The sequence below is a fragment of the Polypterus senegalus genome, chromosome 4 (genome assembly GCF_016835505.1).
Source record: "Polypterus senegalus isolate Bchr_013 chromosome 4, ASM1683550v1, whole genome shotgun sequence".
NCBI lineage: Eukaryota > Metazoa > Chordata > Cladistia > Polypteriformes > Polypteridae > Polypterus > Polypterus senegalus.
The window spans coordinates 103202279-103229474 of record NC_053157.1 but is presented as its reverse complement, the minus strand read 5'-3'; the positions used below and the strand labels follow the sequence as shown (position 1 = coordinate 103229474).

The following is a 27196-nucleotide window of genomic DNA, read 5'->3' as shown; positions in this document are numbered from 1 at the left end:
TATATGTGTACCATATGAGATCATAATGAATTCATGTTAAAGCTGCTTTAACCACAAAAGCTTTAACTTTGCTTTATTTTCACTTGACATATTGTACCTGAGGGCCTAGAATTCAATAATATTTTACATTCTTGTGCTGCTTTATTTGATTAACATCCAAAAAGGCAAGATATTTCTCTTAAATGAATTGACTAACAACAGGAATTTCATTTTGAATCTTAAGCAATTGTCCCCGTTCTTTGTTAAAGTATGCATTTACCAGCCACATATAAGGAAAATATGAAATGTCTGTTACAGTATAGTGATTGTAAAAAAAAGGCCAAAAAGTGTTAACCATACATACTGTGCACATTCTTTGCATAAATGTAAATGTCTTTGTAGAGCTCAGTTGTTTGCTAACTAACAGTGATGGTGCAGAAATTACCCTGTTGTTTCACCTATGATAATGATCATTATTTTTTTTATTATGTATATTAAATTTGAGCTTGTTAAATTAAACATTTAATTTGACCTTTTCTGTGTTGACAGGATGACTCAACACAAAGATTGACCTTAGCTGTTGCCAAAAATGCAGTTATATTTACGAACCCACACTAAATTTACCTCACAGCTGCTGTATAAGCAACTTAATAGACCCATACAGTAGATAATACCCAAAACTGTAGCTGTATTATCTCTCTTTTCTTCTTTCCCATTGCTGTCACTTTGTTAGGGGTTAGCTCTCCTGATGACTCTTTTTACTTATTTTCTACATCCTGTTCCTTCAAGTACCTCATCTTCATATCCCTCCCATGCAGAGATACATCTGGAGCCTTTGGCTGTGTTCACATGCTATTGGACAGCTGGGAAATGTAAGTTTCTTAATCAGAAATTTGGAGAAAACAATAATACCCAAATTCTCAAAGTTGTGATTAATGATGATCTTTCAATTCCATCAATAATATAAAATTCAAAAAATAATCTGGTCACCCAGAAAGTTTTGTGATTAAATTGTAGTTTTAGTGCCTCAATACACTTTTAATGCATTAACTTTCTCTTTTTATTGATTAAAATTAAGTTTATTTTAAATGCATTTTGTGCAGACCAAATAGTAAATGAACAGCAATCTTGTGTTTCTGCCAAATGTTTGACCAGAAATTCACTTCAACACAACAAAGTGGGAAGGTGAGATATCACAACAGGGAATTCTGAAAACTCCAATATTACATCAGTGTAGCAGCTGTGACATGCCATCTCCAGATTATGTCAATCATCTCTGCCTTTTATCACATGACTGTACCATCTTAGTCTATGTTGTCTAATTTGTCTCTAATTTTTTCACTTTTTCTCTAACCTTTTCATTCATCGGACTGTTATTCAGACATCCAAACTTCACCTTATTCTCAGTTCCTGTGGCATCAACCCTTTTCTGCTGTGTGATACAACTCTAGTTGCCAACAAGCTGAGAGGGCTGTACAATAACAAATCAACATATTTTCTTCTTCTTTGAAAAGGACACTAAATTTTAGAATTATACATAAAACAGAACTGTGTTTGTTTAATAAATAAAAATGCCCTGTACAATTTACTTAAACAGTTTTCTAAGTAAAATTATTAACTTTTCATATAATAAATGCTTATATTCATTTCACCGCACATTGTACCTGCACAACTGTGGGTGTGATGAATAAAACTGTTAAATCTTGAATCTTAGTGAGTTTTTTAATGTTGCCTCAAGATTCGTTCTTTATAGTCAGAAGACAGGAGTGAGGCATACAAACCCAGACATCTCCCACCATTTCCTCCATGTTGCCTTTATTTTCTTACTTCCACTTCACAGTATTACTTTTCAGCATATATTTGTTGTACATGTAAAGTATGTGCATTTAACATTAAACATTATTATGGCTAGATAGTAACCCATAACTACTCTTTAACCATGGAAATAAGCTGATTCAAAGGCATTTTTTATTTGCTGTATTTAATTGGTGATAATAGTTCCTCTGTGCCATTTTGTGTTTTTTGGCAATTTTAATCATTTCCACATTATAATATACCCTTAATCTCAAACGTGGGGGAAAAGGGTTAATACTTTTAAATGAATAAATAAACAAGTAGCCTGTAGTCATACCATTTACAACATAAATGAATAAAAAATATTGATTTATTTGTGTATTGGTTCTGAAATAATGAGTAAACGAGTTACTCTTAAACTATTTTCTCAGAATGTATGTTTTCCTTTTTCACTGTGCTATCAGGGGATGAAAGATTTTAAAATACCCAAACTCTTTCTAATGCACAGTTATTTATTACATTATTTGCAATTAGCATTTTGTTTTGTTAATAATTTAAAATAACCAAATTATTGTTATTAGTAGATTAAATGATTATTAATAATGTTATGATTATTTAAGCAAAGTACAACTCTAACAGTGATTTCATACAATAAATACTGAATTTTATGTACAGCTCAGTAAAATGTGCACTCCTGTCAAAAATATTGGAGTGGAAGCAGCATTTTCAGCTAATCCCTTTTTGTATATTAAGCATATAGTGGTTCAATACTGCCATCAATGGATGGCATTAGAAACTACATATCTGTGGTAGAAGAGTGTTTACAGAGATAATGTTTGTATAAATTATATAAAAATCTTTTGTGAGTTTTATTAGTTATGAAAATTAGGAATATTTTCCACCAGATATATATTTTGAATATTAAATATTTTAGCTTAAGCTGCACCAAAGCTGGTCAGGCTTCTGAATAGCAAATTGAGAATGTAGCCGTGTTACAGTTTTTAAATTAATTTAGTTTTGGCACAATCTTATTCTTTTGTTTTTCTTATGTGATTATTTTGTAGATTACTAATCGTTACATCTATGACACTGTACTATTACTGGCAAATGCTTTTCATAAAAAGCTGGAAGATCGAAAATGGCACAGTATGGCAAGTTTAACATGCATTCGTAAGAATTCAAAGCCATGGCAGGGTGGACGATCAATGTTAGAAACAGTCAAAAAGGTATGTATACCTTTTATGCATTATTTATTTAAACTTTTAGTGTTAATTTCTTTAATATGTCCTTTGATCAAACACGTGTTCAGCTTTTGGAAAATATAGTGCAATGGTTGAATAATTTTTCCCAACTGTAACATTAAAAGTTAATAACATATTGATGTTAAAACAGTCTTTTCTTTGGTTGCAGGTTACCATATCAATCTATGTAATCTACATTTTAAAATATTTTGTTCACCAATTATGAATATAAATATTGTCATAAGTAAGTTAAACAGAATATGTCTCATATATATTACACAATAGTATTTATATTTTTTCTTATGTTTCTTGCTTAACTTTAAAGTGTGTTTTTCTTGCAGAGTTAGACAAGTTTAGATTTGAAAGAATCAAGATGACACAATTTTGGCAGTATTAAAGAATGATGAGGATAGGGTAACTACCTTTCGTTAGATTTATGAGATAAGAGAATGCAGTAAAAGAGAAGGGGAGGGGTGGGGATGAATAAAGCAGGCAATGTATGTAGTATTTACAAGTAATGTTCACAGAACTTTAAGTGAGTAGTGACTAAAAAGGAGAGAACAATATACAGGACTGTATTTGTTGCATTTTTATCCTGGACTGTTGATTATGTTTGATTATTAAACAAAATCACTCCACCTCGACTACTGCACCTGCACTTTAGTTTCTTAATATAACATATGAAGAAGACAAAATAGCAAATAAATTAATGTTCAGTCTAGTTAAGTGAAATGCTAAATACAATACAATATGTCATCAAGACAACCTGAAGCAGCATGGGAGTAGTTTAGGTAGTGATATGAAGTTTATTCCACAGTTTTGGAGCAAATAACTGAAACATGTCACTCCTTATATATATGGAAGGATTAAAATCGAATTTTAAACAGGTTTCCTGTTCTGAAATGTATTAACATTTTTGATATTTATAATGATCTGTAATTGTTGTAACTAATTTGAAAATGTTATAGAAGAGGACGTTGACAGAGATTTCTTTGGGGAATGAAAATGCATTCATTCAGTTTTCTTTACATTAAGAGACAAATTATTCAACCAAAACCAATCATGCAATAAACCAATATTGAAGGATAGTTTTGAGTTAATAAAATCTACATTTTGATAAAAAATTAAAAAAAAATGTACAACGCGTACAACATATAAAAGACAATTAAAGTATTTACAAATAGATATAAGATCAATTATATAAAAAAAAAAGTACGTGACCCAAGATACTTCTGTGCGGTATCTCAATATTACACACAGAAAGAGAATTTGTAACTTGAATAATTTTATCCACCTGAGTTCTGTTTCACAGATATGAAGAAAAACATTATTAAAGCAAAAAAGTGGAGATGAAAGGAACTTAATTTAGGCTTTACAAAAGATTTACGAAAATCAACAAATAATGCTCTAGTTATATGACTGTTATCGGGAGAAGAGGAAATTTCTTCAGACATAGTAGATCAAATTGTTCATAAATCATATTGAAATTAATTAAGGAGCTTACTGTGCTCAAGATGTTCAGTTAACGACTTAGACAAAACTGGGAGAATAGAAATAGGTCTATAGGTCTTTGAATAAGGTCTTTGAAACAAGGGTTATATCCTCTATTTTAAAAATGGGAATGATCTGAGTAGTTTTCCAAAAAAAGAGAAACATAGCAAATCTAATGCAAAGATTAATAAGGTAATGAAACAAAGGAGTAAAACTATCTGCATTTGTTTTCACGAACTGCACATTTAGTCCATAAATATCACAAGAGTAAAAATTCTTCAATGAACTCAGTACATCCATTAACTAATTCTGAGTAATTAAATAGTATGTTATGTTAAGCGTATGTTATAAAGCTTAAGAATTAAAAGACAACTGACAAATTTGATTCTGAAAGTACATTTGTTTAGCTTTACATTTATTTCTGATCACTGTACATTCTGCTCTACTCTGAGAAAATTGTAAAAATCTAAATATTTTGAAAGGGTAAACTTTCTACTTTAGTAATTTGAAAATATCAACATTTGTCCATTGCATACTATACTGGTGAACTGGCAGTTTATTTCCTTTAATGTAATTATTTCATATGGTTCCTGTGATGAAACTGAGTAACAATTTATTCTTGATTGTCAAAAGTTAATTCTTGGCTCCAGTCAATATGTCTTATTTCTGAACTAAACTTAATTTAGAATTTGGAATTTTATCAACCAAATAATAATTATGCCTTTTACATGGCTTTAAAACTTTTCTTACAGTACAAAGAAGCGAATAATCTGATATTGCTGTGTGAATAACTCCAGACATTCCATATTCAGAAAGCTGTTTTTAAAATATAAGGTCTGTTAGTGAACTGCAGGTACTACATATCTACAGTAGTATGTTACTTAATTAATTTGGCCAATACCAAGCCTCATTATTATATTTTGAAGTGTTTCATACATCATTCCAGTCACAATTCATATCACCCAATATAACAAAGTCCATTGTTTTCACAGATTTCATAACATTAAAAACCTAGATAGATAGATATTTTTTTTTATTAACATTTGTATACTTATGCGTAGTAATAACTGTTATTGTTCTTTTGAAAAATATGCAAGCAACTACAAACTTTCAAAAGTTGACTTAACTTGGTCTGTTGTTTGTGTGTGTATATGTTTCAGACATGTAAAATGCAACTCCTTCTCTCTGTTTGTCACTGCAACTATTTCAATAAATGTGATAACTTTCAATACATAAGACAGAGTCTTAGAAACTTCTAAAATATGTACATTTGTAGTCTTACTAAGAAGCTTAATTTCAGCAGTTTATCAAGCTAAACTAGTTTGAAATTGCAGATCCATAATCCTTTAAATTTACTTGACTGAAGTGAAGTGGATGGCCTTTTTCTCAAACATACTAATCTTAAACACCACCGATTAGATATATGGTTATATAAACCCTTAGAAACATTTTCAGATATATTTTAGTTTTAGGAGATAAATGAACAGGTAAATTGACAGAACTATTCAAAATATGCTTAATATTTAAAAAACATATGCCACTGATATAGCAAATTTATCCAGGGTAAATATATATACTTACACTGCCTAGATGTTTGAAATGAATATAATCTATATTGTGAAATAAGTATAATGCTTGATATACTTTGTAAATATAATACATATAGTAACTAATAATAGCTGGATGTAAATATAGGGCAGCAGTTCACTTCCCGGGTCCCGCCTGCGTGGAGTTTGCATGTTCTCCCCGTGTCTGCTTGGGTTTCCTCTGGGTGCTCCGGTTTCCTCCCACAGTCCAAAGACATGCAGGTTAGGTGCACTGGCAATTCTAAATTGTCCCTAGTGTGTGCCCTGCGGTGGGCTGGCGCCCTGCCCAGGGCTTGGTTTCTGCCTTGTGCCCTGTGTTAGCTGATATTGGCTCTAACAGACCCCCGTGACCCTGTAGTTAGGATATAGCAGGTTGGATAATGGATGGATGTAAATATAATCCTATAACATACCACAAAATGAGTATAAAAACATTTAAGGAAGGTCCAGGATTAAGTTCTGATAGTTGAGGATCTGTAAAAGTTTTGTGATTGCTGATGTAACAGTGCTTTTTTTTCACATCATTGACAGAAAATAAGCAGGTAGCCAGCTTCAGAATGCAGTTTGCTCTATTTATTTTTTCCAGTGTACTAGTTTTATGTATGTGTTTTACTTTTCCTGAAAGTTAAATGAAGCTCAGTTTGCACCAGAGCTGGGTACTCTGAAATCCCCTCCCTTCAAAATGCAATTGATTCCTGATCCTTTTGCTGATGGAAAACACATCAATAGTGATATGGGCAGCATATATCCTTGTCTAATGGTAACCAAGCTTAGCAATGTCCTCCTTGCTATATTATTTCAGTATATATGAAATTCCCAAACACCTAACATTGCAGAACAAACAAATTTCCTTAAAATGACTGAGCTAATCTTAACCTTTTATACATAATCATCTGAGTACTTTATGATTATTCCACTAGCATCAGTTTTTGTATGGCTGTTGTGACTTTGAGGTGTTTAACCCAAAACTGTTTTGGCTTTGTTTACACATTAGCAGACCTGAAAATTATATTAGCTCTTAACTGTTCAATTGTTGGGTTTACTTACCAATAAAGCAGTTACCATAGGCAACACATACAGTATATGGGTTATTGTTTAATCAAATAACTAACTCTCTGAACCTACAGTATTCAATGCAGCAAAATGGATTAATACAACCTCTTCTAGTAGCATTCATTTTCCAAAATGCATTTATATCAATTAAAACAATAGCATATGAATTATACACATAAACAAAAACATTAAAATTACCATCTGAACTTTTTTTTCCTACATTCATATAGACAGTTAGGATAATAAAGCCATTGCTGGATTTTCTAATTTTATTTAAATTTTAATAAATACTGATAATTGATAAAGTAATCTAGAGTATTAAATTAAATGTGAGAAATGTTTGAGTATTATATTTAAAAAAGCTATTACAGAAATAAAAATTTATAGTGCATAATTAGCACAGCTAGTACAATTGTTGTCCTAAACTGCAAGGTAAATGTTGCCACTTTCAGGACTTTTGTAGAAGCCATGGCATTTTACATTTTAGCTACTCAATACATGATGTGTTATGTACTTGAATTTTATCTGTTTTTCTGCTTCAAGCTAACTGCACAGTTATATGCAGTTTTTATCCATCCATCCATTATCCAATCCGCTATATCCTAACTACAGGGTCACAGGGCTCTGCTGGAGCCAATCGCAACCAACACAGTGCAAGGCAGGAAACAAACTCTGGGCAGGGTGCCAGCCCACCGCAGTATGCACTTTTTATTTTTACTGAAAAGATTTCCCTGTGAATATGTGTCTCTACAGTCTCACTTGGCATGTTGAGGGAAATGCAAGAAGTGTTTTTGGAAAAATCTCAGGGTATTCTGCTTTCATTTTTATTTTAAAGAATAGCAACTTATTATCCCCAAAGTCATTTTCTTCAGCAGCTAACTCCAGATATTTGTCCCACATAGAGACAGTTAAGTTGTCTTTCATTGGGATAAAATGATTTTAGGTCTATCTGGTCCTTTTCCAAGGATGTTTTAGCTGGAAAATAAAACTGAAAACATTGTGACAAATATGTTATGTGTTCACTGATAACATTTTGTAAAGATTTAATATTAATCTCTTTGATGTCATTCACAATGACTAATTTGTGTAACAAAATAATCTTTTTACACTGAAACTTTCCATACTTCAGTATTTGTTCCTACCAGTTGATTTTGTCTACTATTGCAAACTGAGAAATCATTATTCTCTCCAAGGAGCTGTTCTGAATATTAAAGATAGCAAAGCTGTTAGCCATATTATCTTGCTTGGCTACCTAATCCACATCTTAAAAAAATTATTAATTTGGTTTCCCAAAAACACTTATCATTTTCTTTTTTATACTGATGCTGTAAGTCTTCAATATAACTAAACAATACCAAGTACATCTTTTTTACCTCACAAATTTCTGAAACAAACCATATAAATATTGCAACTATTTGCTGCAAATAAATAACATTAATGCCAACATGCATCAATAGGGTAGACACTTCGTTGTTGGTCAGAAGGTCCAATTTAGCCTCTAGGTTAAATACCTTTGCCCCTGGGAGGCATTTAACTTTAACTGCTGGATTAATTTAGGTAGGAATTGTAGCAGTATGCACTATGGTGTCTCCAATTATGACCACTTTGTTCCCTGCTTTGACGGATGTGTTGCTGAGCGCTGATAATCTGTTCTTGGTCTGAAATAGTGACCTGTGGTTGAATTGATGTGGCTGATTTTGTTTGCACACTGACTATCTTGAGTGATTGAAGCCAAATCGGCAATGGACAAAGTGTATAAAAACAGTGGTCGGCAACTTTTGACATGCGGAAAAATTTTCAGTTGTACTCAGATTGAATTTAAATATAGTAAAAAATTTTAAATACAGCTCACACATTTGCACCCTCAGCTACATTTTGATACCTCGTGGTGGTACAATTAAGGGACATGACATTATCAGTGCATTTTTTAATTATTTTGAAAACCAGAAAATTAACATAAATATTTTGTTTTACTACTGATGCCGCCCATGCAATGGTCGGAAAGGAAAAGGGATTTGTTAAACTTGTTGAAAATCATATTGGACATCAAGTATTGAGTTTCCAATGCATTATACACCAGGAAAGTTTATATATATATATATATATATATATTGTGAGCTGGAGGGCTGATCGCACCCCAAATAGATACAGACGCCCCTGGGAAAACCACAAACCCTGAAACACTGACTACCCTCACTTTGCTCCTTATCCTTGCACTATAACGCGTAATACAAGCCTTGCGCGGTACTCCGACTTATAAGCCTTGCACAGCCTGTCAGTTTTGGAATTGATTGTTTGCTTTATCTCTCTCTGCTCCTAGCGGAACTGTCATCTCTGACTTGTCATGGAGCACGTTTAAGCTCATGTGTTTGCAGTGTTTGAATAAAAATCCTTCTTGTTTCTACGAACTCCTGTGTCTCTGTGCTAATCTGTGTCCCAAGCGTGACATATATATATATATATATATATATATATATATATATATATATATATATATATATACTGCTCAAAAGAATTAAAGGAACACTTTTTAATCCGAGTATAGCATAAAGTCAATGAAATTTATGGGATATTAATCTGGTCAGTTAAGTAGCAGAGGGGGTTGTTAATCAGTTTCAGCTGTTGTGGTGTTAATGAAATTAACAACAGATGCACTAGAGGGGCAACAATGAGATGACCCCCAAAACAGGAATGGTTTAACAGGTGGAGGCCACTGACATTTTTCCCTCCTCATCTTTTCTGACTGTTTCCTCACTAGTTTTGCATGTGGCTACAATCAGTGTCACTACTGGTAGCATGAGGCGATACCTGGACCCTACAGAGGTTGCACAGGTAGTCCAACTTCTCCAGGATGGCACATCAATACGTGTCATTGCCAGAAGGTTTGCTGTGTCTCCCTGCACAGTCTCAAGGGCATGGAGGAGATTCTAGGAGACAAGCAGTTACTCTAGGAGAGCTGGAGAGGGCCATAGAAGGTCCATAACCCATCAGCAGGACCAGTATCTGCTCCTTTGGGCAAGGAGGAACAGGATGAGCACTGCCAGATCCCTACAAAATGACCTCCAGCAGGCCACTGGTGTGAATGTCTCTGACCAAACAACCAGAAAGACTTCATGAGGGTGACCCAAGGGCCCCATGTCCTCTAATGGGCCCTGAGCTCACTGCCCAGCAGCATGCAGCTCGATTGGCATTCGCCATAGAATACCAGAATTGGCAGATGCACCACTGGTGCCCTGTGCTTTTACAGATGAGAGCAGGTTCACCCTGAGCACGTGACAGAAGTGAAAGGGTCTGGAGAAGCCATGGAGAACATTATGCTGCCTGTAACATCATTCAGCATGAGCAGTTTGGTGGTGGGTTAATGGTTGTCTGGGGAGGCATATCCATGGAGGGTCACACAGACCGCTACAGGCTTGACAAAGGCACCTTGGCTGCCATTAGGTATCAGGATGAAATCCTTGGACCCATTGTCAGACCCTATGCTGGTACAGTGGCTCCTGGTGCACGCCAATTCCTGGCCTCATGTGGTGAGAGTATGCAGGCAGTTCCTGGAGGATGAAGGAATTGATACCATTGACTGGCCACCACACTTTCCTGACCTAAATCCAATAGAACACCTTTGGGACATTATGTTTTGGTCCATCCAATGCCACCAGGTTGCACCTCAGACTGTCCAGAAATAGAAGGATGTACAATAAACATGTGTGGGGTGATTTAAACATGTCTGCCTGTCTGTGTACGGGTCATCTTCCACTATATATATATATATATATATATATATATATATATACTAAAATACCAAGGCACAGCGGAGAAGTAGTGTGTTAAAGAAGTAATGAAAAAGAAAAGGAATCATTTTAAAAATAACATAACCTGATTGTTAATGTAATTGTTTGGTGACTGTTATGAGTGTTGCTGTCATCAAGGATTTGATTATCATTATTTCTTTCATTCATGTTCGTATTTGGAGGATGTGTTGTGTTCAAGTTACATTCCGTGTTTGTCTAGTCTATCCCTAACCATCTTATCTTCGTTGTCAACCGTTGTAAAGATAACAGGTTTCATTCATTGAAGTGTTCACTACCCAAATCGCTACTTGTGAATCTAAGATGTTTAACAGGCATTCTCGGTATTAAGTTGTGGATTTGCCTGCGAATATTTAGTGGCAGCGTGTCTATGAACTTAATTTAAACTTAAACTTCACACCTTGCTTTCCTATTGATATGTCTACAAAGGCTTGCTCAGCGTCAGAGGGTTGTTCCTTTCTTACTGCATCAATAAACAGCTCATCTTCCTCTTTAAAGTTGGAGAGTCAGTCAGTCAGTCAGTCAGTGAGGGCTTTGCCTTTTATTAGTATAGATATATATACTAGCGACTGGGAGCCCGATCAAATTGGGCTACAAATTCTATGTTTGTGAAATCCATACTTTCTCTGCAAAGAATATACATACATACATACATACACTATATATATATACATACATACACTATATATACTATATATATATATATATACTATATATATAAACTGCTCAAAAAAATTAAAGGAACACTTTGAAAACACACACAACACCGTCTGTCATCTTATTAGAAGCATGCACCAATGTTGTCTGGCATGTATATAAGAACACAGGGGCCATACAAAGTGCTGCGTACAATTTTGAGTTGCTGCAATTAAATTTTGGCAAAATGGACTAGCCTGCCACATAATTTTTTCACTCTGATTTTTGGGGCGTCTTTGAATTCAGGGCTCTGCAGGTTGATCATTTTCATTTCCATCAAACGATGTGGCATCCTTTCGTTCCTAACACATTACCCAGTCTATATCAGTATAGATATCCAGGAGGATTTCTTTTTCCCATTGAGATCTGATGTGTTTTCAAAGTGTTCCTTTAATTTTTTTGCTAGTATATATATATATTGGTTCAAATATATACATTGGTTGGGATATATTGGTTTAGATATATACATCGGTTTGAATACATCCGGTCAGATATATACATTGGTTGAGATATATATATTGGTTGATATACATTGGTTTAAATATATATATTGGTTGAAATAGATTGGTTTAGATATATACATCGGTTCAGATACATCCGTTCTGATATATATATTGGTTCAGATAGATCGGTTCAGATATATACATTGGTTGGGATTTATGGGCAGGCACAACGCGGTCACCCATGTTTAGCATCTCCCTTTTGCTTCATCATTGCTTCAACACTGTTGTAATTATTGTGCACATTTTATACAAGCAGCATACGCCTGTCTGTCGCTTTTGTTTCGTAAGCCCTATTTGTTGGGGGTCCTCGATTTCAAAGCACTTTTTTTCCTTTCATTATTTAAAACACTCGCGCAGATACCCGCCTCTTCGCCTCGCTCCGTCCCGCCCCAGCTCATTGTACCACCTCACTCGCTCCCTCTTGTCCCACCCATGACAGATTCTTCTCAAAAGCAGGGTTACCAGAAAGCATTAATCGCAACCACAGTACGTCCCATTTTTTCACCTCATCAGACGCTGGTTTATCATTGGTGGAAAGCCGCCCAGTGATATCTGTTATTCCGTATTGGTAGCATTTCATTAAAGGGCGATCTGCTTCAGCAAGGAACTTAGTCCTGTTTGCTGAAAGGATTTTATGAAGGAAAACACTGGAGTTGCTCTGTTTCTTTAAATGTTCATCAGGGATCAAAATGACCAGAATATTCCCGCATCACAAATAACTGATGTTTAACTATTTTTATAGTAAAACTAACAAAACCACACACAAGCACGCACACGCTCACACACACACTCAAACTCACAAAATGTGGGTCGCACGTACTACTGATTAAGTGTATCTGTCAAGGACAATTATTTTTTCACCCCATAAAACAGATTCTTCTCAAAAGCTGAGTTACCAGGAAGCATTGATAGCAACCGCAGTACCTCCCATTTTTTCACCTCAACAGACACTGGTTTCAGTAAATGATTTGTAAGTGATTTCATTAAAGGGTGATCTGTTTCAGCAAGGAACAGTCCTGTTTGCTGAAAGGATGTTATGGAGGAAAACACTGGAATAGCACTGTTTCTTCTGAATGTTTATCAGTGATCAGGGACCAGAATGATCAGAATATTCCTGCTTCACAAATAACTGATGTCTGTTTTTATTGTAAAACTGAGAAAACCACACACACGCGCGTACACAACACAAACACTCAAACTCACAAATCGGGTGTCGCACACACTACTGATTAAGTGTATCTGTCACGGAAGATCATTTTTTTCACCCAATAAAACTTTAGTTTGTCAAAGTTAGAAAGCAGTGCGGTGATTTCTATTATTCCTTATTGGCAGCATTTAATTTAAAGATGATTCACGTCAACAATGTGAAAGAGTCTCTTATTTTGACAGGGCGATTTTTATTTAGGCTTAAGCATTTTTGATTGACTTACAAAAGAAAATAGCTATTACTTACCCTCTTTGCTTCAAATTGGCTTTTTAAAAAATCTTTTTGATATAATTTATTTATGACAGTATAAAATAAAAAAAAGTAGTGCTCAAAATTATAATGCGCGTATCTAACAGGAAGAGGTGGCGGTAAGAGTAAGATTGCTGACTCGCAGTTAAATGATCACTGGTTTGTGTCCGGGGGGCTTCCATTCTGTTATTTTATTTATTTATTTATTTATTTTTACAAATTGCTTTGAGTAGTAAGAAAGGCGCTATAAAAACGTAAGGAATTAATAACAATAATAATAGTAGTAGTAGTATTATCTATACTAATAAAAGGCAAAGCCCTCACTCACTCACTCACTCACTGACTCATCACTAATTCTCCAACTTCCCGTGTAGGTAGAAGGCTGAAATTTGGCAGGCTCATTCCTTACAGCTTACTTACAAAAGTTGGGCAGGTTTCATTTCGAAATTCTACGCCTAATGGTCATAACTGGAAGGTATTTTCTCCATTAACTGTAATAGAGTTGAGCTGGAAAGACATGGGGGGGCGGAGTTTCGTGTGACATCATCACGCCTCCCACGTAATCACGTGAACTGACTGTCAACGCAGTGTGTAGAAAACCAGGAAGACCTCCAAAAAGCGCTTAAGAAAACATGCATTATATAATTGAGAAGGCAGCAAAACAATAAGAAGAAGTGAGTGACATATACTACGATATTCATGAGTGCTGCTACCTCGGAAAGAAAGCAAGGTGTAAACCTAAACTTTAAATTAAGTTCATAGACAGGCTACCGCTGGCGCTTCACATGCCCACAGGTAATGCGGGATACAAGTTTAATGAGAGGACGCAGGATATAAACGAGAGTTTTGATCACTTTGTAACTAAGTTAAAATTGTAGGTGAAGGGGTGTGCTTATGCAAATTCGAGAGACTGTGTTTGTGGGGATTGACAGTTAAGGCGGGTGGGGAAGTCACGCCATCATCTCCCCTCCCATTCATCTTATTTCGCTCTGAGCTGAGCTCAGTTAACGCGTCTTCCAAGCAACCGTCAGACTGCCACCAAATACTCACAGAAAAATCCACAAGTTAATACACACGCTGTCTCTAGAGTTTCTACACACTGAATCCTCCAGGCACTACTTACAAAAGGTCACATTGACAATCGTGTTACGTTATTTTTAAAATCTTTCCTTTTCTTAGCACAAGCACAGCTGAGAAGCTTCGATGCATGTGCTCCATAATGCGTTAAAAAATAATGCATTTAATCACACTTTGCATTACAAGCAAAGGGGAGCTTTTGTCAATGCATGATTTCCTGGTACACCGATTACATTGATCAGCGCATCCCGATTCATTTTACCCTCGCACCACCTTAGTTTGAGAAGAAGTATGAAAAATATGAGGTTAACACAGAAAAACAGATCACCAATTCAAGCTTTATGAATAATCGATTCGCCATCAATAATTGTTTTGGTAAAGCCATCCTCCTTCCATTTTATAATTTTTCCGCCAATAGCCATGATTAAATGAACGGTAAAAAGTAAGAGCAAAGCGAGGGTGACTTATTTAGGCAGGCATATATATGACAGCAACACTCATGACAATGTCAATCATGTTACGCTATTATTAAAATGTTTCCTTTTCTTTTTCATTACTTCTTTAACACACTACTTCTCCGCTGCGAGGCGCAGGTATTTTGCTATATATATATATGAATGACCTCCAAAGAGCGCTGAGACTTTTGATATCATGAACGTGTGTACAAAAGGGGTCTCCTGCCCAGCAAAAGTCGAGCAGCCAGCGCGCTGCATATCTGTGCCGCCTTTGAGACGCTGACTGCGCTTCTGCCTTAAGTCAAAGTGAGCACTTTTAATTTTTTTCATCCTCCCCCTGCGCTATAGCCCAGACAAGTGCAAACACGGACCCCTTTTCTACACCACGGCAAAATAATATTAAGGCGATTCACACTTTCTTTGCACGATATCGATTATGAGGTCCTCAGCTCGGATTATGAAGACACGCACAGGAGTGGAGGACTGACAGTGCCATCACAGCCGATTAATGGCGGGATGTCTCACCAGTCTACACAAGACCCACGCGACTGTCCCCAAAAGGCGATCATAATGTCAGCTTAACACATCTCTATACTATATAAAAGAAAAAGGCAACTTTCCTTTCTTTACACCTTTTTTACTTTTATCCCAAACCAAAGCCTTTTTCTCTTAACACTGCAGAGGACACAAAACTCATTTTCTTTAAATGCCGGTAAGGCACATTATCAGAGGCACAAATTTGAACGTCACATAGAAAATGTAATTTCAATGTACCTGTACTTCTTAAAACGTTAATGTTTTACTGTTTAATAACTTATAGACTATAATTTATTATTTTTCCCTTGCACTCAGTGACCAAACCTATACACACACATATAGACACATACAAACATACACACAAGTATATGTATGTGTATATATATACACACACACACACACACACGTACATACATATATACATACATATATACATACACACATATATATAATTTGTGTGTGTGTATGTATGTATGTGTGTGTATATATGATGTAGATAGGTATGTATATATATATATATATGTGTATGTATATATATATATGTGTATATGTAGATATGTATATTAGATATGTAGATATGAAGATATGTATGTGTATATATGTATATATACAACTTTGTGACGCTGCCGCCAAATACACAAACAATTACATTGACAATCATGTTACGTTATTTTCAAAATGTTTCCTTTTCTTTCTCTTTCCTTCTTTAACACACTACTTCTCGCTGCTGCTGGTATATATATATATATATATATAGATAGATAGATATATATATATATATAGATAGATATGAGAACAAGACTCATATCAATGACAAAACAATTACATTAACAACCATGTTACGTTATTTTTAAAATTTTTCCTTTTCTTTTTCGTACCTTCTTTAACACACTACTTCTCCGCTGCGAAGCGCGGTATTCTGCTAGTTATTATTATACGTGCTTTGAGTATATTGCTTTGAGTAGTAAGAAAGACGTTATAAAAACGTAAGGAATTAATAACAATAATAATAATAGTAGTAGTAATATTATTATTATTATTATACGTGGGAATGCATGATCAAATTCAGCCGCTGCGTAGTGGGGTATAAATAGGGACAATACCACAAGTTCATTGAAATAATTATACAGCAAGGTGCACACGCAATGCAAACATAATGTGTATATTATTGAAGTAAAGGTTCATATAAATTAATTATATACAACTTTTAACAAGTTGAGAGATGTCAACTGGTTAAAATGCACGAAATTATACATGTATTGCTTTATAGTCCACGCATAGTGTATGTATATTATTAAAATAATGATATAAAATTCCTATAAAATGGTATAGAATCTGCGTCATAGACTTATGTTGTGTCAAATTTCTTCAAAGAAGTTTTTAATTATTTTGCTTTAAAAATCTTATGCAAACATGTGAACCGTTGAAAATCGCTGATCTTAATCAATCTGTTTTAACGCATGCTCCGTGCAAAATGCTGTCACATCTGTTAGTAAACATGCACGCGCAGCATGTCCTGATGTCTGCGTTCTAAGGCTGCAGTGATATTAAACGCTATTGACGTTTTACCGGGGTGCTCTGTTATTGAGTGCGGACAGTAAACTTTGTTAAAATGATATCGAAAAATACCAGTCGTCAGTTGTGTTTTCAGTCGTTTTGGCGTGTTTACTGTTCTGTTACCAAAAAATTCTTCAACGGGGCTCATCAACAAAGAAACGTGGATAGTAAGATTTAGTAAAATATCAGTAATAATAATACATTGCTCGACACCCAGTAACACTTTACAAAGACATTTAAAAGACAGCTCGTTAAAATAAATGTAGCAATCCATTGTCATGCTATAAGTGACAGCTTGCTCTTAAACATTTACACAGGTGTTTTTCCTGGGAATAAAAAGGAAAAAATCCACGGAAATGTTTTGTTGTTGAACTCAAATTTCACCTCCGCCATGTGAGTCATTAAAACTATTGGAATGAAAACGCATGTCTCATCCACTGGTCGGGACGCTCGTTTTCCATGGCTGCTGCAGAGCCGTAAAATGTGTGCCCTCTGACTGCTGATTACAAAATGAACACCGAGAGGTAAAATATGTAAAATTGATTTTAAAAGGTTGTATATATAGTTTTCTATATAATCTTCTCCACTATGTGTCTGCATCCTATCCCTACAGGGAACACTCATTTCCATGGCTGGAGCAGATCCATGGGCTTGTGTGCACTGTCTGCTGCTTTCAAAATGAACCCTGATAACTAATATTATCTGAAATCCATGGTAAAAGATTAATGAAAGTCTTCTACATCACTTTCAAGTCTACTGTGTCCCATTGTCCTCTCCACTCAAAGGGACACTCACTTCTACAGCTGAGCTTTTGTGTCAGAGTTGTGAGCCCCAACTGTTGCTTGCAGAATGAACATTAGACAATTGTTATTGGATTGGCTGTTTTTTCATTATATTAATATTAATTTATTTATTCATTCAGCCTCTGTTAAAAAAAAGAAGCACATTTTCCCTTAGAGGACAAGTTCTATCTATCTATCTATCTGAAATATATGAGACTTGGAAAAATTAATATTATTTGTCAAATGAAGTACCAAATATCCACTGATACACATTTGTAGGACAAGTCAATTAAAGAGTCCGACAAACAGCAACTGAGATATTAAAACATTTTATTGAATCTGTTCTGACAATTATAGTCTTTTAATTAAAATAATGATTATAATTATCAGAAAACATAGCCATTTTAATGTCAGCATAAAACCAGGCCAGTAACATCTTTGTGAAATAATATCAGCAGTTTTATAAATTCCAGAATGTACACCAATAGCACTGGCATGAACTTCCTTACAAGTATCCTTTGTCTCTAAACTCAACAAATAACTTTCATATTCCTCCTGTTGCCCTGCTTGTCTTTTTTGACAATAGTAAAGGTCATCCCCTTGAAAAAATTATATTCATGCAGCAATTAATAATGGTTATAATGTAAAACACTTCAAACAAACCTGCAAAATGTACATTTTCTTTGTTTAAGTTGACTTCTTCAATGGATCTAACACTTACAACATGGGGCACTACAACACACATACACAAATATCTTTTAGTATTGTTTTAATATAGCCTTGAAAATTGTTAGTATCTGTCCTCTATCCAAGCCACCCATTTACAAAAGAGATTTACAGGCTTGGGCCAGAAGACAAAAAATGAAACGGAAAGAAATGCCAATCTAGTGCTTGCCACACTGATGCTCGCTCATACTACTACAATTTAAAAGTGCCACCCAACCTGATGCCAACTCTTTCAGATGGGTAGTGAAACCCGAAAATGTATTAATGGATACAGGAAAAAAGTTGAAAGACTTATTCTGACAGTGACCATGTTGGGGATTGTTCATCTGTGAAGTGGCAGTAAAAATAAAAAAATTAAAACCTGATTACAAAATATATCAAGAAACCTCAAAAGGTATATAATGATTAATTTATGAAAACTCCATAGAATACTTTCTAATACATGTTTTTCCTTCAACAGTCATGCTAATGTCAGAATTTTGTGTTTTATCACCTATACTTTGTGCACATATTGAAGCTGTTTTATGGAAAACGCAAGCACAGTAAATAATTATCAGCGGTTACAATTTAAATGTATATTTGCAGTATATACTGTATCCTGAAATGCCAAATTAGAAATGAGAAGATGATGAAAAGTTATTTTTTGCTTAACAAACTGATCACAAAATTCCTAATCAGTTTGACTTTGTTGGTACCCTAGAGTGGCACATATCTTGGAAGAAGTCCTATCAGGTTTATTTGGATTTTAAAAAAAAATAATAATAATAATAATAATAATATCTTACATTTATATAGCATTTTTCTGGCTACTCACAGCGATTTTCATAGACATACTTAAAAAGACAGTGTAAGCGCTTGATTTTTTTTAATTAGTGGATGAGTAAGGACATAGTAGACAAAAAGTGATATAGAAGACTTCCTTCAATCTCTTTAAATAAACTGTGGACAGTTTTGTAATTCCAGTATTAATTTACAAGCAGAGGAGCTGTGGAAATAAGTGTCTCCTCTGCTAGAAGGGATTAAGAGACACAGTCGACATGAAAGTGCTATAAAAGACTGTCTGATAGGCTTATTAAAGAAACTGTGCACAATTTTAACTGCCTGGTGTTCATTTTGTAATGGACCACTACAGATGAGGAATGCCACAGGCTGCTAAAAGTTTTAAAATACATTTGATGAGTTTTAATCTCCATGAAAAACGGTGCACAGAACTCCTATGTGTTTTATAGGATAATTGCACCTGCTGTGAAAATGAGATTCCTCTCCAATGTACAGGGGTGAAAGGGTGGGTGTGATAGGAAATTTATTTATTTATTTATATAGAACTATATTTCATTCCAATAGTTTTAATGACTCACATGGCGGAGGTGAAATTTGAGTTCAACAACAAAACATTTCCGTGGATTTTTCTCCTTTTTATTCCCAGGAAAAACCACCTGTGTAAATGTTTAAGAGCAAGCTGTCACTTATAGCATGACAATGGATTGCTACATTTATTTTAACGAGCTGTCTTTTAAATGTCTTTGTAAAGTGTTACTGGGTGTCGAGCAATGTATTATTATTACTGATATTTTACTAAATCTTACTATCCACGTTTCTTTGTTGATGAGCCCGTTGAAGAATTTTTTGGTAACAGAACAGTAAACACGCCAAAACGACTGAAAACACAACTGACGACTGGTATTTTTCGATATCATTTTAACAAAGTTTACTGTCCGCCCTCAATCACAGAGCACCCCAGTAAAACGTCAATAGCGTTTAATATCCCTGCAGCCTTAGAACGCAGACATCAGGACATGCGCGTGCATGTTTACTAACAGATATGACAGCATTTTGCACGGAGCATGCGTTAAAACAAATTGATTAAGATCAGCGATTTTCAACGGTTCACATGTTTGCGTAAGATTTTTAAAGCAAAATAATTAAAACTTCTTTGAAGAAATTTGACACAACATAAGTCTACGACGCAGATTCTATACCATTTTATAGGAATTTTATATCATTATTTTAATAATATACATACACTATGTGGACTATAAAGCAATACATGTATAATTTCGTGCATTTTAACCAGTTGACATCTCTCAACTTGTTAAAAGTTGTATATAATTAATTTATATGAACCTTTACTTCAATAATATACACATTATGTTTGCATTGCGTGTGCACCTTGCTGTGTAATTATTTCAATGAACTCGTGGTATTGTCCCTATTCATACCCCACTACGCAGCGGCTGAATTTGATCATGCATTCCACGTATAATAATAATAATAATACTACTACTATTATTATTATTGTTATTAATTCCTTACGTTTTATAGCCTTTCTTACTACTCAAAGCAATTTGTAAAAATAAATAAATAAATAAAATAACAAAATGGAAGCCCCCCGGACACAAACCAGTGATCATTTAACTGCAAGTCAGCAATCTTACTCTTACCACCTCTTCCTGTTAGATACGCGCATTATAATTTTGAGCACTACTTTTTATTTTATACTGTCATAAATAAATTATATCAAAAGGTTTTTAAAAAGCCAATTTGAAGCAAAGAGGGTAAGTAATAGCTATTTTCTTTTGTAAGTCAATCAAAATGCTTAAGCCTAAAAAAGATCGCCCTGTCAAAATAAGAGACTCTTTCACTTGTTGACGTGAATCATCTTTAAATTAAATGCTGCCAATAAGGAATAATAGAAATCACCGCTGCTTTCTAACTTTGACAAACTAAAGTTTTATTGGGTGAAAAAAATGATCTTCCGTGACAGATACACTTAATCAGTAGTGTGTGCGACACCGATTTGTGAGTTTGAGTGTTTGTGTTGTGTATGCGCGTGTGTGTGGTTTTCTCAGTTTTACAATAAAAACAGACATCAGTTATTTGTGAAGCAGGAATATTCTGATCATTCTGGTCCCTGATCACTGATAAACATTCAGAAGAAACAGCGCTATTCCAGTGTTTTCCTCCATAACATCCTTTCAGCAAACAGGACTAAGTTCCTTGCTGAAACAGATCACCCTTTAATGAAATGCTGCCAATACGGAATAACAGAAATCACCGGGCGGCTTTCGGTCAATGATAAACCAGCGTCTGTTGAGGTGAAAAAATGGGAGGTACTGCGGTTGCTATCAATGCTTCCTGGTAACTCAGCTTTTGAGAAGAATCTGTTTTATGGTTGTGAAAAAATAATCGTCCTTGACAGATACGCGTAATCAGTAATACGTGCGACCCAAGATTTGTGAGTGTGAGTGTGTGTGTGAGCGTATGTGCTTGTGTGTGGTTTTGTTAGTTTTACTATAAAAATAGTAAACATCAGTTATTTGTGATGTGGGAATATTCTGGTCATTTTGATCTCTGATGAACATTTAAAGAAACAGAGCAACTCCAGTGTTTTCCTTCATAAAATCCTTTCAGCAAACAGGACTAAGTTCCTTGCTGAAGCAGATCGCCCTTTAATGAAATGCTACCAATACGGAATAACAGATATCACCGGGCGGCTTTCCACCAATGATAAACCAGTGTCGGATGAGGTGAAAAAATGGGACGTACTGTGGTTGCGATTAATGCTTTCTGGTAACTCTGCTTTTGAGAAGAATCTGTCATGGGTGGGACAAGAGGGAGGGAGTGAGGCGGGTACAATGAGCCGGGGCAGGACGGAGCAAGGCGAAGAGGCGGGTATCTGCGCGAGTGTTTTAAATAATGAAAGGAAAAAAAGTACTTTGAAATCGAGGACCCCAACAAATAGGGCTTACGAAACAAAACGCGACAGACAAGCGTATGCTGCTTGTATAAAATGTGCACAATAATTACAACAGTGTTGAAGCAATGATGAAGCAAAAGGGAGATGCTAAACATGGGTGACGCGTTGTGCCTGCCCATAAATCCCAACCAATGTATATATCTGAACTGATCTATCTGAACCAATATATATATATCAGAACGGATGTATCTGAACCGTTGTATATATCTAAACCAATCTATTTTAACCAATATATATATTTAAACCAATGTATATCAACCAATATATATATCTCAACCAATGTATATATTTGAACGGATGTATTCAAACCAATGTATATATCTGAACGGATGTATCTCAACCAATGTATATATATCAGAATGGATCTATGCAAACCAATTTATATATATCTCAACCAATGTATCTAAACCAATGTATATATCTGACCGGATGTATTCAAACCGATGTATATATCTCAACCAATATATCCCAACCAATGTATATATTTGAACCGAAATATATATCTGAACGGATGTATTAAAACCAATGTATATATTCAAACTAACGTATCTGAACCAATATATATATATGAACCAATGTATATATTTACGAACCAATCTTTTTTTCCTGAACGGCCCTCTAATATATACTGTATATATATATATATATATATATATATATATATATATATATATATATATATATATATATATATATATATATATATTCTAGCAAAAAATTAAAGGAACACTTTGAAAACACATCAGATCTCAATGGGAAAAGAAATTCTCCTGGATATCTATACTGATATAGACTGGGTAATGTGTTAGGAACGAAAGGATGCCACATCGTTTGATGGAAATGAAAATGATCAACCTGCAGAGCCCTGAATTCAAAGACGTCCCAAAAATCAGAGTGAAAAAATTATGTGGCAGGCTAGTCCATTTTGCCAAAATTTAATTGCCAACGTATCTGAACCAATATATATATATGAACCAATGTATATATTTACGAACCAATCTTTTTTTCCTGAACGGCCCCTCATAATATATATATATATATATATATATATATATTGTGGAAGATGACCCGTACACAGACAGGCAGACACGTTTAAATCACCCCACACATGTTTATTGTACATCCTTCTATTTACAACAGTGCACACCAAACCCCTAAAGTCCACCAAAGTCCCGGCCAACCAACAATGCCTCACTTTTTCAGGCCGCCTCCTTGTCTCTCCTCCTAGACCTTGTCCTCTCTTCTCTCCCGACTCCAGCCATTGTATGAAGGGAGGTGGCCCCTTTTATATCCACCCGGATGTGCTCCAGGTGCTTCCCAGGCTGAGTGCTGAGGTCCAGGGCTCCAAAGGGATAGGGGCACCCCCGGCGGTGACCATGGGCCCCTACAGGGTTGAGCTTCAAACCTTTGTACCTATGGCCCCCAAAGGTACCAGGGCGGTCACCCCCGCATGGTCTGGGGAAGATGTAAGCTGATCTTTTACTGGTATATTCCAGATGTTTCTTGTCTCTGTAGAAAAAGCAGTCTTTCTTCCTTTTAGTCAACCTCCCTTTTCCCCCTTTTTTTAGCTTATCTTAGGATGGAGTACTGCCTAGACTGTCAGCCAGTGGTTATCTGCAGCTTCCTTATTGTTTTAAATAATATCTCCTTCCATTTCATTTAATTTTTTTTTAAAATTATTAAAATACTCTCTCCATTTCAGCCTGGCCAGTACTCAAAGGAAAGGGGTGCTCATACACCTACTTATATCTCTTTTAGTTAGAATGAAGAGCTCCAAACTGTCTTTAACACATACAAACTCACCCCAGTATTATTACTTTTTAAAGCATTAACACACACTTTATCTTTCAGGCTTCTATTTGCCCTCACTCAACTCACCACACTTTAAGAATCTGTTAAGACACACACTCATTATGTTTGAAAACAAACAATGCAGCAAAGGAAACAGAAAGAAATGAACCCTGAAGAAGAGCAAACTTCACCCTCACTTACTTTACTGATTAGGACAAGCAAATATCAATCAACCTTTCATGGTGCTAGCTGGTGTTGAACGTCATCAACTAGGGAGCACAACACAATGCTGTTCACCTCTATACAGTGCTGGTCTCCAGATCAAGGAGACTCTATTGACAAATTAAGTCAGCAACAACAAGGAAAGAACTTCCATTGTGATCCGATTCTACAACAACAAGGAGAAATCCAACTATTGAGAAACCACACAGTACGATACCACAGCAGAAACGCATTCCAAAGAAAGCTACGCAGGCACAGAGAATATACCAACGCAATACAAAGAATATACAAGTTTGAACCTTCACTTCCCATTGTTGGGCATGTTAACTAACCACTGCACCACTACATATTCCACTGTAGTAGTTTCCAAAATACACAACCTCACACACCCAGACACACTGCAGCCTTCATTGTGTTTCTCAGGGGAGCTGTTTTTAAAGCATATTCCAGAATCAAGTGTGAACTAAAGCCAGTCATTTCCAAGTAAGTCATCATTTGACCCACAGTCATTGGTTTAGCGTTAATAAGCAGAGAAATAGATCGTCCACATATTGGATTAATGTACTGTCTAAAATTAAATCTTCTGGGTCAGTTTTAAGAACTTGGTTGAAGATGTGTAGTAAATGCTTAAAGCCTTGAGGCATTCTTATGTAAGTGCCTTGTTTTCTTTTGTAAAGGCAAACAGTGGCTGACATGCTTCAGGTAATGAATGCTGAAAAAAGCTGCACATAGGTCAGTGACAGAAAAATATTTCACAGTCTCCAGAATATTTGTGAGCAATGTGTGGGGGCTAGGGACATCTGCTGGCCAATCTTGTGCTATTTCATTTACTGCTGTTAGGTCATGCACTAACCTCCACTTTGATCTGTCAGCTTTCAGAACGGGGAGCATGTTACAAATGCTCTGTGTTTTGTTTTAGCACTCCTGCCTGCAATAAGCCTGTTATTGTGCTGTAAATTCCTTCTGTGACCTCTGGTTTTAGTGGAAACTGAATTTTCAAGGAGGTTTGCTTCCAGGTTTCACTCTTACCTAGTAAGCATCTTTAAAGTAGGTTACATAGCCTTTGGCAATCTAGACTCAATAAACGATCCCCACACTTTCCAGAGGTCAGCTACAGCTTGGCTAATAGAGTAAGGTGGTGTGTCCCCTATTAGATAAATACTGTAGATAAATGCAACAGCTCGAATTGTCATTTGTGTCTGACCACCATTTGGAGTAATACATACCCTATCCAGGGTGCACCAAATGGTCACGTTCAGGTTCCACAGTGAATCTCTCCCTAGCAGATTCAAAGGTGAGTGGTCAGAGAAGGGAATTCTAGCTATTGCGCCTTGTGCACAAAGATTTACTGGAGCCATCAAAGGAATTAAATGTGTTTGAGCCGAGAATCCTTCCATCTTAACATGCTTGCCAGACTTGGGAAGGTGCATTGTATCATTTTTCTTTATACAAGTGTAAATGGCTCCAGTGTCTATCATCACAAGACCGATCTTTCCTTCAATTTCAATTGTCATTACTGGTTCAGCATCTGAGTTTCCTGTCAATACTGGATATTTCCTTCCCCTGTAGGATTTCCTGGGCACCCCTAGAAGTCCTGATTAACTGGAACAGCCTGCTCTTGACACCCCAGTTTAACTGACTTGGGTTTGGCTGGAATTTAAACTGACGATTCAGATTACTCCGGGCTGACTGGTTATTACCTTGTTGTCATGGGTTCACTTTACAATTTTTCCAGTTATACCCTGACTGGTGGTCCTCGTGATCGATTGAAATTTCCATCTTTCTTATTTTTCTACTGGCCCTTCCTTCAGTTTGGCTGCTGGACATAAATTTTAACAGGGGCCGAAGCCAAGGCTGCCAGGGATGATCTGAATCGGGGAAGGAGATACCACTGGTGCCATCACTAAATGTTGTTCTGCAGCACCTGCCTCTGGAGCACGGGTCAGCAGAGTATATGATTTCTTTTTGTTTTTCTGCACCAGCTCCCCTAGCTAGAGTTCCCTGGACCTCACTTCCCTGGTCATCTCAGCTTGTTCCCATCACTCCAACATTTGTTCACGACATTAAATCCACTTCATGAAATCTTGTCAAATAAACTTTTTTAACCCTTTGACAGATCCTTCCTGAATACAAACAAAACAACACACATTCAAGTTTTTTTTTTCTTTCCTGAGGTTTTTGCGGATACCTTTTTGCAGTTTATTCTCTCTCTCATCTTTCGTATACTGACTGCGAGCAATCAGCACACAACAATCTCTTCTAAATACACTCCGGTTACAATATCAGTTTTATCCGCTCTACTCAAACTTCTCAATTACTATTTTTCTTTCTTCTATATACAGTATATGATTTTTACAATTTATACTCATCTTATTTGAACTGGTTTGGCTTTTATATTTCTACAGTAATTGCTATAGCTCCTAACAGCAATAATGTTGAAAATCTCTAAGTGTATCTCTATAAAAGGTGCTCAACTACAGAATCCCACTCACACTCGTTATGTGCTTAATTACTTTATTTCATTTCTCGTTACCCACTTCTTGGGTCCCAGATACTCATTCACATTCACACTTGTCTCCAATCCTGGGTCTTATTTTACTACCACTGAGAGATAGCGGAGCTCATGCAGTCACTCACTCATTTCTTATTCGGGAATGGGGTATTTAAAATACTTGTGTGTGTGCCTA

The 27196-nt window shown here is 35.6% G+C and overlaps 1 protein-coding gene across 2 annotated transcripts in view; it reads left to right on the top strand.

Annotated features, from left to right (window-relative positions):
* Nucleotides 1–27196, top strand: part of grid2 (glutamate receptor, ionotropic, delta 2) — a 2157968-nt gene that overhangs the window by 1788919 nt on the left and 341853 nt on the right. For both annotated transcript variants that reach the window (XM_039751125.1, XM_039751126.1), the window contains exon 7: nucleotides 2838–2999. In XM_039751125.1, the coding sequence (XP_039607059.1) occupies nucleotides 2838–2999 (162 nt within the window). The remainder of the gene's footprint in view (nucleotides 1–2837; nucleotides 3000–27196) is intronic.